This window comes from Haliaeetus albicilla, chromosome 13 (genome assembly GCF_947461875.1).
Source record: "Haliaeetus albicilla chromosome 13, bHalAlb1.1, whole genome shotgun sequence".
Taxonomy (NCBI): Eukaryota; Metazoa; Chordata; class Aves; order Accipitriformes; family Accipitridae; genus Haliaeetus; species Haliaeetus albicilla.
The window spans coordinates 42428895-42444094 of record NC_091495.1 but is presented as its reverse complement, the minus strand read 5'-3'; the positions used below and the strand labels follow the sequence as shown (position 1 = coordinate 42444094).

Sequence of the window (15200 nt, the reverse complement as noted above, 5' to 3'; positions counted from 1 at the left end):
CACTGCATTCCTTAACGTGCCATTACCAAACTAGTAAATAAGCACTGCTCTGCTCTCTTTCTCCCTACCCTAAGTCAAACAAGCTGGGTACTCCTCTGGATTTAACTTTATTTTTACAGAATCTTTAGGTAAGCAATACACAGTGAGGTATCTTAGCTGCTGATCTACTGCCAAACATACTGGACTGCCCTCCCAGAGAGATGGAAGAGGTTTCATACAGGCTCTTGAATTAAAATCTTTCCAGCAAGTAGAGAGATGTTTGACTTACATTTGGAAAATATCAGTGAGATAGTCCCCACTTGGAGACCTTGCTAAGAGGGAATGTGGGAGGTAAAGGAGGAGAAAGGGTGAGGAAAAGCTTTTATCTACAACAAATTTTTTAAGTACAGCATTTAAATCTGGAAAATATTAAGATTATAAAGTTTCATGTGGACAAGAGACTCCCTATCTCTGTTGCACTCGCCTTGCTTATCTGGACTGTATTTCTTACACTTTGAGAACACTGTTATACGACCATTATCCTCATATCATCCCACTGGAGCAGTACCATACTACCCTCTCAAGGCATAGCTCCATATTCTCTTTACTCCATGCCCTGCTGCTTTTATTTATGCCTTTTTCCTATCAGCTTCATCCTTCTCCTGTAACAGAACCTTAAAACGGCAGCATCACTTAGAGCCTTTCCTATCTATCACCTCAATTCTCCACCACATCCCAGTGTAAACTTCTGTACATGGCACATCTCCATTGACTTCTATGCAGATGTGCCAACAAAGAAGTTGGCCCAGCTTCTCTTGGAATGTGCCATCTAGTTTAGTCAAATAACTCTGAGCAGCCTACCACGCTGCTAATCCTTTGTCCACTTCTAGAACTGATTTTTTTTATTATTCTGAAAAGCCCAAATAAATATTTTTTCCTTTCTGGTTTTCATGTCAGGACAGAGGTGCCAAACTACTGTGAAAAGCAGCGTTTTACCCCCTACCATTTCCAGCCAGAAATAGAAATAGACAACTAAGATTTTTCCTGCGAGATTTCCATCCTTGTTCTGGATAGAGAAATACATCTCACCACAAAGACTCATCCTCAAATGTGACTGCTCCTGCAGTTTGTGGCTCCAAAGCTCTCGGCACCAGATCGTAGGTTTAGTACAACATGGTGCAAATTTACAACGCTGGGTAAGTGATTTAAAATCAGGAATAATGATAGTGACCCAGAAACTGCAGCCAGTTTGGCCAGTCTTAAAAGAAGCATCTGAAACATTACATACAGCCAGCCACCAAAACCAGACTCCAATTTTGCTGACATTTATACATCCCTAATTCTTGCTCTATATTTGCAGCACAAACAAGACCCAAAGCAAGAGCAGAGTTTCACTGTATTGTACATTCCACAATAACCAGCCTTTGCCCTGATCTTCATTGGGAAAAGGCAGCCCTAGGGGATGACAAGCAGAGATGTACAGGGGTATGACAGGTCCTTGCAGACAAAGAGCAGGGTCATGTGTGAGAGAAAAGTTTGTCTCAAGTCCTGTGATTTCATTCTTGCCTGCCTTGACCTCTTCCTTCTCTCCCGTTTTCTCCTGATTTCTGTCTGCCTTTTTTAATTATTAACTCTGTGACTGTGCTTTTTAACTCCATAGAACATTTTGTGAAAAAGCATGGAGGAAAGATATTGCTCAGTGAAGCATAGTCATACTTCTACTGAAACTGTCATTCGGATGTTTCAAAGTGCTTTTCAGACATGGTGAGACAGGAAAAAAAGTTAGTCTTGCAAAAATTTGCACACTTAGAAATGTCTTTTCCTTGTACCTGAGGCAGAACAAGGACTCCTGCCAGGGTTCAGCATGGCTGCCCTTCTACAGGAGCCCTCCAGCACTGGGACACTGACACAGGAATTGGAAAATCCAGAAAAGCTATTCCTTCCTAAAAAGGCATGGCAACTAATACATTTCTGCAAACCACTTCCATATTGTGAACAATGAATAAGACTAAAAGGCTCCTGACACGGTCCATGTGTTAGCAACGTTGCTATTTCATGGGTATAATCCAAAGGTCAGGCAGATGAAATAGATGCACAAAACAGCGCCAGCAATGGAAGAAACGCCATCTTGTTCAGTGACCAGTCCTACACTCTTTGTTACTGGAAAACTTTGCCTCCTTCCCATTCATTTCTTACATTCAGGCAACACTGAATTACTGTTTTGTGCTAATGATTTCTGTCACTTACCACTGTGCAGCAAAGAGGCCAGAACCACCAGAGAAGGACCAATGCCAGCAAGAGGAAGAGGATCAACAAAGCAATAGCCAGGATGGTCCCATCTGACTAGAAGAGAAACACAGAGAGTGAGTGAGCACTACTAACACAAAACTCCCCTCTCCATGGTACCTCTCCTGTGCATCCTGTTTCCAGGCAAGTACATGTCCCAAAGGCCATTACCATACTCCATTTACTTTTCAGGCAAAATGCAATTTTCCTCCCTCCTCATACACCCAAATGTGGCACCCACCCTTCCCACCTCCTTGCAAAGAAGCTGAGACCTCTAGTTCACTTCCCAGAGAGTTACAGGTTTTGCCTCAATTTTCTGAACCTCACAATTATGTAAAACACTTATTTCACTTCAGATCAAAACTAATGTAATATTCCTCAGATTATTGTGAAGCCAGAAAAAAAGATTTAAAAAAGAGCTCACAACACAATGTTTCATTGCAGTTTAACCATTCTCCTTTCTTTGCAACTCTCTTCCCCTCTTGCAGTATAAACTTGAAAGCAATGTTAGAATTCAAGTTTACTCCAAACAGGAAACTTGAAGCAAGATTTCCATGGGCCCTTGACTGAGATCATCCTGCTCTTCTTAGCAGTGCTGAGCCAGGGTAGATCTGCCATGAGCTTTTCGAGAAGATTTGAATATACACACCATCACAACAATATACAGGGTTTTTCTACATCAGAAGTCATTAACTCTAGAAGACCCTTTCCTCTCTAACTGGGAATACTTCCCTCATTTAAAAAGGAATTTGCAATTCTCTGATATCAATTAACAATGCAAACTGCTGCACAAGCCAGGTCAATATAGCAATCAAAACCAAATGTGCATTATTTCTTGTTGCTTAGATTTAACCCAAACCAGATGTTCTTGGCTTCCTGACGCATGCCAACTTCCCTATACCACTCCTCTCTCCAATATCATCCTATTCTGAGATAAGCAAGCAGTCCTGGTTTAAGCTTGTTTGAGATGTTCTTGATGTAAAAGCCAGACATTTTAAAAACCCCACCCAAGTGTCAAGATCACAATGCCAGATTAATGACACGTTCAAGAGCAGACTGACCTGTAGGATAGGAAAACTGGGTGCCTGCTTAAGTCACTGTAATTCAATGGCTGTATGATCTCCCATCATACCATAATGGGAAGAGTAATGGAAGAAACAATCAGGTTGAGAACAGTTTCCAAACTCTTTTCTGGTGTAGAAGGAATTTCTGGAGAACTTGGATCAAGACAACCTGATCTTTGACACTTGTAAACAAAAGAGAGGTAGTCCACACAGGAGAATAATTCACCCAAGACATCTCTGGGAATGGACCTTGGACCCCAACACAAAATAAAAGCTCATTTGAGAAGACAGAGCTGTACATTTGGTGCTGTTCCTCTAGACAGGCAGCATATAGTCACATCCATAATCTGCAAAATGGAACCTGCTGATATTCAATGCTTTAGAAAATGTGATCCTGACTCTCTGCTGTCATGAAATTGTAGAAGAAATAGGGCTTTTTATGTCTAATTGTTGTCTGCCCCTTTTGCCCCTATATTGTAACAAATATTTTGTCATTAAGAATATTCTAAAATCAATTTGCAAAAATGTGAAACAAATTAAGGTGGCCTTTTAACTGTTTTGTTCTGGGGATTGTTTGTTTGTTTTTAAAAACAGAATTTATTTTTACCTCCCCCCCCCCCAAGACTGTAAAGAACAATTTACATTACCCTAACACATCTGTTTCTCTGCAAGGCAGCTGATGTGGCCAGCTGGTATTCTGTGTATCACAGCAGCAAAACAGTCCAGAGGACATAGAAGGGTTTGATTTGCCAAATCTTACATTTCTCACTCAGGTAATGCCTCTCGCTAAAGTCAGCATTGCCAGCATTGCCTGGCAAGTCTGCAGGAATAAGCCCTCTTCAGATATCAAAACCAGACACCCCTGCTCCATCCCGTGTCCCCCTCCCCCCCAAATTCTTGCTAGATTAATTCATTTTCTTATATTTTAACAAACATAAAAAAATTCCAGACAAATATGAACTGAATTTTCTGGGCTCAGCCATAGCTACAAAGTGTCAAACCGAGACCCTTAATCAGGAACCACAAATCCTATCTTCATCTACTCTGCCTGTGCTGTCACTGCTGTAAACGAGGTTTTGAAGAAACCCTAGCAAGTCAGACCAGGACAAAGAATATATACACAATAAATCCTACTATAATCATCCAAAGTGGCCTGAAGTCTGTTTTTTGGTTTTATCTTTATTTTGTCAGTTTCCGCTAGAATTTAGCTAACATTCTGTGCAATATCTACAGTTTTATACAGCTAGAACTATGCTTAGATAGAAACTGCTACTTATCCAAGCTGAATAATAAACAAGAAGGAAAATATGCCTGCTGAAATAGTTTGCAAAAGTTCCACTGACATTTTGAAATCTTCCTGCCAGTCTTAGAGCTGGTTAAAAAGGGCTGAAGCATTTGAAATGTCTGTTTTCATTCCATTATTTTTTTAATCAAAATTTGGAAGAACAATACAAATGCTCATGGAAACACTGAACCATGGAATAATTCAATGAGCTGTGTTTAATACTTACTGAATAAAGGCTATCAACTGAAACCAAAAAAACAACATTCATTTTAAAGACAAAAAAAGGAGAATTTTAACACTAAACTAGTCAATTTTCCATTAAAAATATCCATGGAGACAAAGTGTGGCTAACCCCTAAATACACACAGTCATCTGAAATCAGTAGTGCTTTCCCATAGGGATTCATCTTGACTACTTACACTGAAATAAAACTGTGGTGCTCGTATCCATAGTGAGATCAACAGCCTAAAACTCCACTACACCTGACTGACTGAAAAAAGCCAGACAGCTAAGGTACTCGTCAGAGCTTCTGTCAAATGCTAAGTGTAAAACATTGGCAACTTGCTTCTTGACAGCTGTTGAAGACCTAGACGATGCCTGGAGTCATTGTTTTGAAATGCCTTACTATTACATCAAGAAACAGTCACATGAAAAAGAGCAGGGTCTTTAAATGACCTTTCAAGGTGCTACACATTCAACATGTTAAAACTACCATGTAGACTTTGAAACAAATAAGCTGGTAGAGAAAGGAAGGCAGCTGTGCCTTGAAGCCTCCTTTTCCCTGCCAGAGTCCAACAAGGCCAAGAAAATATACAAGTATTGCTGGCAGTTGAAGTACTGGAATGGAAAACAACCTCTGGAAGATACTGTAAAATATAAAGATATCAAGAAATCTGAAACAGGACAGATTAGAGGCATGTCCTCATACATAGGGGGGTGGAGGGGTGTGTGTGCATACACACACACACACACATATATGCTTTCACTCAGAAGTTATTGTAGAACTGTTATGGACTGTGAGAAGTCAGATTGTGACTGGGGGAATCCTCTTGTCACAAAATTGAAACCTCTTGGACTGTAGATACTCCCAGAGAGAAGAGGGGAGCGATGGCAGAGTCTGATCCAGTAAACAGCATGGGCTATTTCCTTAAATCTACCCAGAAACATTCAGATACGTGCTGTCCTACAAAGGACCACACTCCTCTAAGGCATGCATGCAATCTCTGGGAGAATCCTATCTAACAAAAAGGTTAGCGTAAACCAGGTGTAGGCACATTCCTTTAACAGCCAGGGAACAGGGATGACCACTCCAGTGATGGTCATGCCACAGAGGAAATGACTCATCCTCCAGAGTTCTTTTGCTATTGCCTGCTGAGATTGCTGCCTAAGACCAGGTTCCTAGAATTTTGCCCCGGGAAGCACGTAAACAATCATGCAGAGCGACAAAGCCAAGACAGGATCTGTGATTTTAAGCCCCCCTATTTTGTCTTAGGCATCCTCGAGGCTTCTAATATAGAAACAAACATAAATTGATTTATAAAGAAACATAAATCAGTTCATTGGCATTTCAATGGAACAATGGCTTATTTCTGAGGGTTTTAAAAAAAAAATGCTACTATGCACCAGATGGGCATTTTTTGTTGTGTTTGGTTTTGGTTTGGTTTGGTTTTTCCAATCTTCTTATTTTTGTTTAAGATTTTATTTCCTAGTTTCTCACTTTACTGCACTGGCGTTTGCAACATACATTAGCTCTTCCAGAAAGGTAACCTGGAATAACAACCCCAAAGTGCACGGACCCTCAAAAGCTTTGACTACTGACATTCAGGAATGATTAATGAAGTACTAGGTGCATCTAACAAATGCACTCATGTACTGTGGCTGACGAATTAATGCACTGATGATTAATAGGGAGAGGGAAGTGGGTAGCATGCATGCTTGTTACCACAGCAGTAAATGGATTTAACTTTAAGCATGTGTTTAAATGTGCTGACTTCATGCTGTGCCTAAGAGGGATGGACTTCTGTTAAATACATGCATCAAGCGCTTGGCTTTAGTAGGCCTTGAAGGCTGGGCTCAGTAAAAGGATTTAGTCTGAGCTCCTACAGACTTCACTGGAAAGTAAGAAGCCTAAATACTCTGTTTAATCTGGTTCTGCACTCACTACTCCAGCAAACGAAAGCGATGCACCCTATCAGCTAGCTGCTCTCAGGACTACAGGTAGTCTATCAGTCCCCTGTGTTGTGCAGAAGAGCTTGTGGGAGACTTTCCAGCTGTTAACTGCAGCAGAGGGCCTAAGGCTGGCATGCAGCCCCATGATGTCACCTCCACGGCAGGCTGGAAGGCTGCTGACATTACTGCGTCAGGGCTAGGAGTGCAGAACCATCTGCACTGCTACCAAGAACTGGGAACAGCAGTGCGAAGACAGCCATATAACCAAGTCTCACTTCAGAGTGACTCTATAGTAATAACAACTTAAATAACACTTATCACTGCTAAACCTTAGGTGCTTTACAAAGAGGAGAAACATGGTTAATGCCATTCCAGAGACAGGGAAGATGTGAATGGCTCCTGTATCCCAGTCCTTTCTTACATTTGCCAAGCAGGCAAAGAGCAATAACATGCTGAAAGACTTCAGAGATATTAGTAAAAAGAATGAAGTGCTTTTAAAAGCTTTATGAAATTCTTGAGTACAGGTTTGAATGAGCATCCAAAAATCAGACAGACGTTTTTTCCCTGGAGAGAAAGGAGAAACAGTTTTAATGCTCTTTATTCAATATGGGTGGGGAAGACAAAGGATGACCCTGCCTTTTCACACCAGAGAGACTCAGGCAGCTTTTATTGTGAAGGAAACACTCTCTATTTCTGCCCAACGCTCCTGAGGACTCTCCCATCACAGCAACAGAAACTGATGTCTATCATTTATTTTATCACACACAGGAACTTTTTTTAATATAACAGAAACAATCTGGCCTAATTTCTAAAAGGAAATGAAAACTCACTGAATGCACTGTTCTGCAATACTAGTCTCTGATCGGCATCTATGTGAGGCTGCTGGAGTGGGAGCCAAGCTCAGCAGGGGATGCGAGCAAGGAACACCTGTTCTGGGTCACCCAGTAGAGGTGTTCTCAGCTCCTTTTTTCCAAGTATACTGTGCTGTGAAATGAGACGCACCTCTGGCAATGATCTGTTTCCCTCCTCTCCTTCCAGTGCTGAAAGGAGATGAGAGCCTGCTTACAAAAGAATTTTCCAGCATCCTATGTTATTTGCTTTACAGGCCATCATAAACACCAGTGAAGCTTCACTCCACCATATGGTGTATAAACCCAGAGCAAGAGACAACCCTTGTCCTGAAGAGTTCACACTCCAAACAGAGCAGGCAAACACATGGAAAAAAGGAGGAGTAATCATTACTCCTTCTGTTACAAGGAAAAAAATCTTTGGTCAGGGAAAACAACTCTCTAATCCTTGATTGCTGTGTTTATGCTTACAAAAACAAGCTGTGCTTTTCCTTCAGAAGAAATACTTAAAAGTTTCCAGCTAAACAGAAGTGTTCGCAAGGCTTCTGAAAGGCAGATATGGCAGAAGTGATGGTAGAATTCAAGTTTGTCCAGTCCCAGGCTAGTGTAGTGCCTCACCCATAAGGCATTGCATCTGGGACCCTGCATTAAATACAGTAGGGTCTGGTGGGATAGTTTATGAAGAAACACATGGCAAAACCCTACAGTCTGATGAGCTTTCCCTCTTCAGTTGCATATAGTTTACATCAGTATTGGGATTCAGTAGTCTTCAGATGATAGGTGCCTCCCCATTCAGAGGTGTTGAGGTCCAAAGGCCTTTACCCACCTCTTTGGTTTTCCAGCTTCCTCAGACATCCCATCGGGTTTGGTAAAATGCTCCAAATTCTTTTACTGTTTCTGATACAAAGCTCCTGACCTCTGAATTTCACTGCCAAGAGACCTATTCTGAACCAAAGGCTAAAAATAGTGGTAAGACTTCATGCCATTGCACATCTGCTCAGGTCTCTCACTAGTCATGCCATTACCTGTCAATCATCAAACTTAAGGTGTCACAATTTTAACAGCCTCACTGCAGAAAGCAGCACAGATCAAAGGAAGCAGGGCCTCTTAGCTGCAAGCCTTCAAGCACACTAACTACAGATAAGCATCTTAATAATTACACCCTACAGCTACAGGCAGAGATCATAGCATCTTGTCAGGCCTCAAGTTTTGTCCTGGATGTGAGTGTGTGACCCTTGGCTTTGTGGCTGGGACATCACAGGCCTGAAATCAGCTAGCACAAAGGCAGAGGCCTCTTGAGCACTTTTTTTAGGTTCAATCTGCACACACACTTGCACTGAAATAATGCCAGCAGCTTGAGTGCTCCCCCCACGACAGTACATGTTTGGTTGTCGATGTTTCTGTTTAGATCGAGGAAGTACAAGGAGCTCCTATTCTGAAACAGCCATCTCTTGTCCGCCAACACTTGTAGCTAAACAACAAAACCTTTGAGGTGAAACCTAAGCAGTTATTTTGGTTTCCATTTGTGCCTGAAGGCAGTCCTTAACAAGTATCATCTTAAATCCATTTCAGGAGGTGAATAGCAACTGGAATAATAGCAGACAAAATTCTGTGGAATTAGATTTTGTCATAACAGCAACCATTTATGGTTTGACTTGAGTTTACTTCTTTGTGAGGGAGCAAAGGAAGGAAAACGGCATGCTACAGCTCTGGAATGTCTTGACTCTGTTCATGTCTATGAGATTTGTAGCATTTAAGCAGCACTTAAAAAAAAAATAAATCTCAGGAGCACCTTCCTTGAGCTAACACTCATGTATCCCCCACAAGCTGAACAGGAGAATTTCCTCACAGGCCATTACAGCATGCCAGCATGACCTGAACCCACACAACAAGACGTGTTTGGGATAAGTTTCCTTCTGAAACTCAGTTTAAATTGAAATCACATTTTCAACGGAAAAACATTTCAATAAAACAAAACATTTTGTTTCAAATGCACTGTTTCAAAGTGTTCTGTTTCAACTTAATGTTAAATGGGATTTCACTATTAGAGGTGTACATGCGTGCAGAGATTATAGCACATATTTTCTAGTTAATTTCAGCACTGTCACAGGAAAAAAGTCCGCATATCCACAAGTTATTTTGATGTTCCCAAATTAAATCTTTTCAAAACTTCCATTCTGTGATTCTGCTCCCACCTCCAATTTATTGGTCTCTTTTGTGAATCCCTACTTTCCAAACCATAGAAACATGCTGTTTGTAATATGCCTACCACGCTTAAGGGTATTATAAAACAGCCCACGTAGCAATATTAGAGTGAAATAATCTCTGCACATTTAACTCTAAGGGTGACCTGTGTTAGCAAAAACATTCACTGCCTATTATACTTGCAGCATAAAGCATTTAAGAGCAATTTCTTTTAGAAACAAACCTGAAATCATATGCCCTGGAATTCCCACAGAGCAATACCTCAACTAATAATATACAGGTCAAGGGCCTAGAAAAGTGCTCATTAAATTTACTCTGCAGTTTCATAAAGCCTCTATTGATACAATAGTGAATGCACTTTAATTGCCTGCAGAGTTAGAAACACTGGTAACTAGCAGAGCCTTAATTGTGCAGCCCAGAACAAAGTTGCAATTGAAAAAACCCTCCTTTAGCAGTGAACTACATTCCCTTTAAATAAAAAAAAAAAAACCACCTTCAGTGAAGGGCATCATTAGTTTTTACTACAAACTTGTAGTGCTTTCTTGATTTTCTAACTTTTTCTTTCTCCATATTTAAAGATCAAATCCACCCACTGTTGTTTAACTCAAAGGTGCAAATTCCTTCAGTTTCAAATAGCCACAGGAAGAAAACCAGGATACCCAGATGTAATAAAGCTGTGCCAGTACCCACATCCTTTTGTCAAATGCAAAGCCTGTCGAGGTTAAGAGGCCAAATTCTCCTTTTTAGCAGACTTCAATGGCTCCTGAACCCTTGCAACCGGAAGTGTGAGACCAGAGGGACTATTTCCTTCCAGAATGGTAGGCCTGTTCCCCACCTGTCACCTCACCAATCATCCCAAGCCATTTATCAATGGTTGCCACCAAGGTAACTGCTTCATTACAAGATAACCAGTTCTCTGATCTGCCTATGCAAGACTTTCTCTTTCCCCAAGTTGCTGTCAGGTGCAATAAGCCATTGCATCCATTCACTTCCACATTTACCATTTCAAGAAGCCCCTTTCCACAGCCAAGGACTGGCTTGGCCCAACTGCTGGCCAGCAGCTCTCCTCTGGTTTCCAAAATCTGGAATGGCTAACTGCCTGGCAGTGTGCTTAACCACCTTGAGATCTTCCCAGCCAAGAGTGGGTTTGGAGCACCAGCATCTCAGGTGAGGAGGGCCTGGTATCTACGAGCACTGGATAGGACCTTAGTTTACAAGGGTAAGCCTGGTTTAGGCACTGCATATGCCTCCCAAATGCAGTTGCTTCCCCAAACTGCCCTGACCCAACATGTCCCCTTTCAGCTGAAAGACACTCCTTTTTATAAGCATAACTCCCCTAGCCCTGAAGGAACAGGGCGTAACGCGGGAAGACATCCATTACGAACTAGATACACATGGCAAATAAAAATGAGTTTCAATCAATGCTAATCTAAGGCAAGTCTAACACCCTGCCACAGAAATGTTCTCCCAGGCCACGTGTGGGGACGTCCATTGTCTTGCCTTCTTGCAAAAAAGCATCACATGTTTCTCGCTAGGTGACATAAGGCGTATATGAATATCAGCTAGTGATGCTCCTTGCTCTTCCAGTCAAGAGCTGCCCAGGAAGACCTGTTTTACGCTGTCACTGCAGCCCTGCAGTTTTCACCTCCCTTCCAGTTTTGAGACTGAGAGTTACTAGTGCAAGAGGTCATTAGTGTTTTTTCCTCTTCTGGGAGCATTTTAGAAAACGAACAAAGACTTATTTTAATTCCCATCCTGGCTTCCCTCCGAGATACTCTTTTTGCACTGAAGAACTTGGCAGCAGCCCTCCAGTCAACAGAGTAGGACTGACTTCCTGCCTCTAAACTCTGCCTTATAAATTATTTCCTCTATTGTATATTCCCTTTCCTGACAATGCTTGGTGTGCAACCTGCTCTGTGCACATCTGCATGCATACATGTTCATAAAGCAGCATTTAATACTTTCTCCCTCTTTCAGTTCTTCAAAGTCCTAACATGGGAACAGGAGTAAATCCCTTTTTAAGAGCTTCCCAACTCCACCAGCCATTACTTGCTAATTCTTCTTCAAGCAGTGGGAAAACCACTGCAGCATACACTCCCCAGGCATTAACAGGTGCAAATGAAAGCAATGCACACTGTGTTCATACCACTAAAGCCTAATGTGAGACAACTTCACATAGGAAATTGGTGGTATGCTGAGACTAATAGCTGAAGAAGAAATAAATTTTTTTTTTTAATTTTTTTTTTTAGTCTTAGCACTAGTGGAAGCTGAGGATGCTCAGTTCCCATTGCATTTGTGGTCCTATGCCCTATATTATTGGTGTTACAAGATGAGGTTTTTACGTTTAGCAGAGAGTAAACTATAGTTCTTGGTGCCTCCAACTACTAAAGGTCCACTGATGTCAGCAATAGAATGAAACTACTTTTAAACTCTCATCATTAATTATCTGCCACCCAATTAAGATATTCTGGTCAGTCAGATAAAAAGTAGAAAGTGTGCAACCACACGATAACACCTGTAGCAATGTAAGTTGTCAACTTCCAGATTGGGACTGGAGATACATTAATCTTTATTTTCTGCCTTAATGCCTCTTTTGTAAATAGAGGCACATTAAAAAATTCTAGTATCAAAAGCTAAAGAGAGGAAACTGATCATGGCAACAGGAATTTAGTCTTTCATGCTATGTTAAAACATACTGTTCCCTTACTGTAAAGTCACGCCTAAATGTGTCCAATTGTTTTTGAAGTCCTTATTGTAATCACCGACAGCTTTATTCAGTTACTGCGTACTTTTGGCCTCTGCTAGCATACTGCACAGAGACCTCTGCAATGGAGAACAAAGGCACCTCATTTACCTGCAGAGCAGACAGCCCAGCCCGCCCTGAGAGATGATGTCTTTCTGAGGCACTGGAAAGCTCAGAGCGCTTGGCTGACAGCAAGAGCATTGTAACAATTTAAGTGAATAGCCTTGCTGCAAGAAGTTGAACAGAAGCAATTTGGGGGTAGGATATGCCTTTGTGTTCTGTGGTTACACAGCACCTAGAGCAAGTCAGTCCGTAATTGTGACTACAGTACAAAGGCCAAGCAAGAAAGAATATCAGCAGAAAGTGGGGGTGTATGTGTCTTGTCCCCAGAAGGGGCCTTTGTCTAATTTGAGTCAGGCAACAGAGACAGATAGTGACAAGTTCTGATAATTAAACATTATTTATAAACAGAATACCTCCTTGACACTCAGAACTGGAGGACCCAGCTGCTAAACAGCTGCGCAGGACACATCCACATCTTTAGCCTACTAAAGAATGCTTTCAAGAGTAGCCTCCTCCTGAAATCTCAAGTCCAAGCAGTCACAACTGATTCCAAGGGCTGGAAGGAAGAAGGGTTTTAAATCCACATTGGATTCTATAGAGGAGAGATTACCTTGTCCAAAAGAACACAGAGGAACAAGCCCAGCTTCTCTCAGGGCCAGTGCGATGTCACAGCCTTAAGAACATTCCTTTAGAAGCAATGCCCTGTCCCTAGGTGTGCCTGGCCTTTGCAGGCTTCAATATTCAGGGCTGCCATTTAGCACCTTCTGCAGCAGCAGAGGTCACCTGGATGTCCCTGCATGGTTTTGCTCTTTTTTGCTTAGGTAATGCAGTAACAACACAGACTCAGTGCTCTCTGTATGGAAGGGGGGATTCCTTCCCCCCACAGGGGAACATTCAAATGAAAGAAAAACATTATTTAAAAGGTACAGATATTGAAAAGCCAACTTCAGAGAAATAAATTAGTAACTCTCCAAGACAAGCAAGCTAAGAGACAAATTCATCAAATACTTCCAGCCAGCTGAGCTTTGTCATACTGGAGATGCTGGCACCTTATCCCCCAGCTAAGCATATAAACAGCATGCTGTCTCCAAACCTTAAGAGCACTCATTCCAGCCATTCCCCTGTTCTGTTGGGGTAGCTGCCAGTGGTCACATAGCCCAGGCCACATAACACCCTAAATTACACTCAGGACAGCCCTGTCTTAGTTAACTGGGTAATACGTAAATTAGTGGGGAGCAGGATTAAACTTCTGTCTGCAGCCCCTGATTTACACAGTGTTACCCTCTTGCTTCTGAAATAAACCCAGCCGCTGTTAGCAGCTTTACCAGAAGCCAGCCACTAATCCTCAGTCTGGGGTGTGCAGTCAGCAAAACTTTCGAATAAAAAATAGTATTAGCCATCCACAGAGAGGGCACAAGCAAGCTTGAAATTTACATGCAGTATCATTCTGCCCTAAGCTAGAGGGTCTCATCTGCATTCCATAATTTAATAAAACAAATGCTTTGCCCAACCAAACTCCTCCTGCGTCTGGCCCATTTTTGACTGATAAATGGAAATCACTGTATTCTTCCAACAAGCAAAACTCCTTTTTGTCCTCATTGCTCCTTACTGACACATGGGCCCCTGCCTACTGAGCCCAGCTCCCCAAGGGTGCTGCAGGCACCCTGCAAAGGTGAGCAGGACACAGCCTTCCCAGTTTCCTCCCCCCTGAAGTACATACCATCTCTTGCCCTGCACCACCGGGGGATCTGTGAGAATGTATGCTGCAGCCCCTAACCACCTGTGGAGACATGATTAAATGGGGTAGGCTTGGCCTTATGGTTTCATGGGTGCAATACCCCTGGTCTCTCTCCAGCATGCTGTTATTTTCCATCCCTGACAGACACATATATGCTCTGACACTTTTATCATCTTGAGGGCACCTGGCATTGTCCAGCTAGGTTTCCCATTAGTCTTTAGAGCCACCAAACCAGCAGAAAAGCCAACATGGTAGCAAAACACAACAAAAGCACTATTCCTGAGAAACTAACAAAAGGGTGGGAGAGGGAGTTGCATTCACCAAAACAAACAAAAACATCCTCCTCTGCTAACCTGGTTCTCTATTTTTTATTTCTTTCACTCTTCTTTGAGGTAAAGACTGCACTCTGAAAACTGAGCAGTCCCATGCAATTCCAGTCAATACTTTTTACCATGTCCAGAAAATGACAACTCCACCTTTAACTAAAGGCCTCTGCATGGGATTGGGGAATCGAGCTTTGTTCTGACTGATACTTCCTTATGCAGCAGATAGAAGATGGACCTTGCATTTGGACTTTCATTTGTTGGCTAACATGCCTGAGCAAATTCCAGACTGATACTTACCACAAGGGATTTAAAAGGGCCTCCTGTGTGTAATTGACTATCTTGCCTCTAAAAACTCATATTGAAAATACCAAGGAAGAAAAACAAAATAAAATCCCCAAAGACCTCCCCTGGACTGTTTCATACCTCACGCTTGAAAAGAACTGCGCCAACCTAGAATTTTGATTCTTTTTTAAATGGAGATTTTGCTCCACCTG

At 41.9% G+C, this 15200-nt stretch overlaps 1 protein-coding gene across 1 annotated transcript in view; it reads right to left on the bottom strand.

Moving 5' to 3' along the window:
- Window positions 1–15200, bottom strand: part of ANTXR1 (ANTXR cell adhesion molecule 1) — a 113062-nt gene that overhangs the window by 49265 nt on the left and 48597 nt on the right. Inside the window, exon 13 of the mRNA XM_069801186.1 lies at window positions 2227–2322. Coding sequence (XP_069657287.1) covers window positions 2227–2322 — 96 coding nt within the window. The remainder of the gene's footprint in view (window positions 1–2226; window positions 2323–15200) is intronic.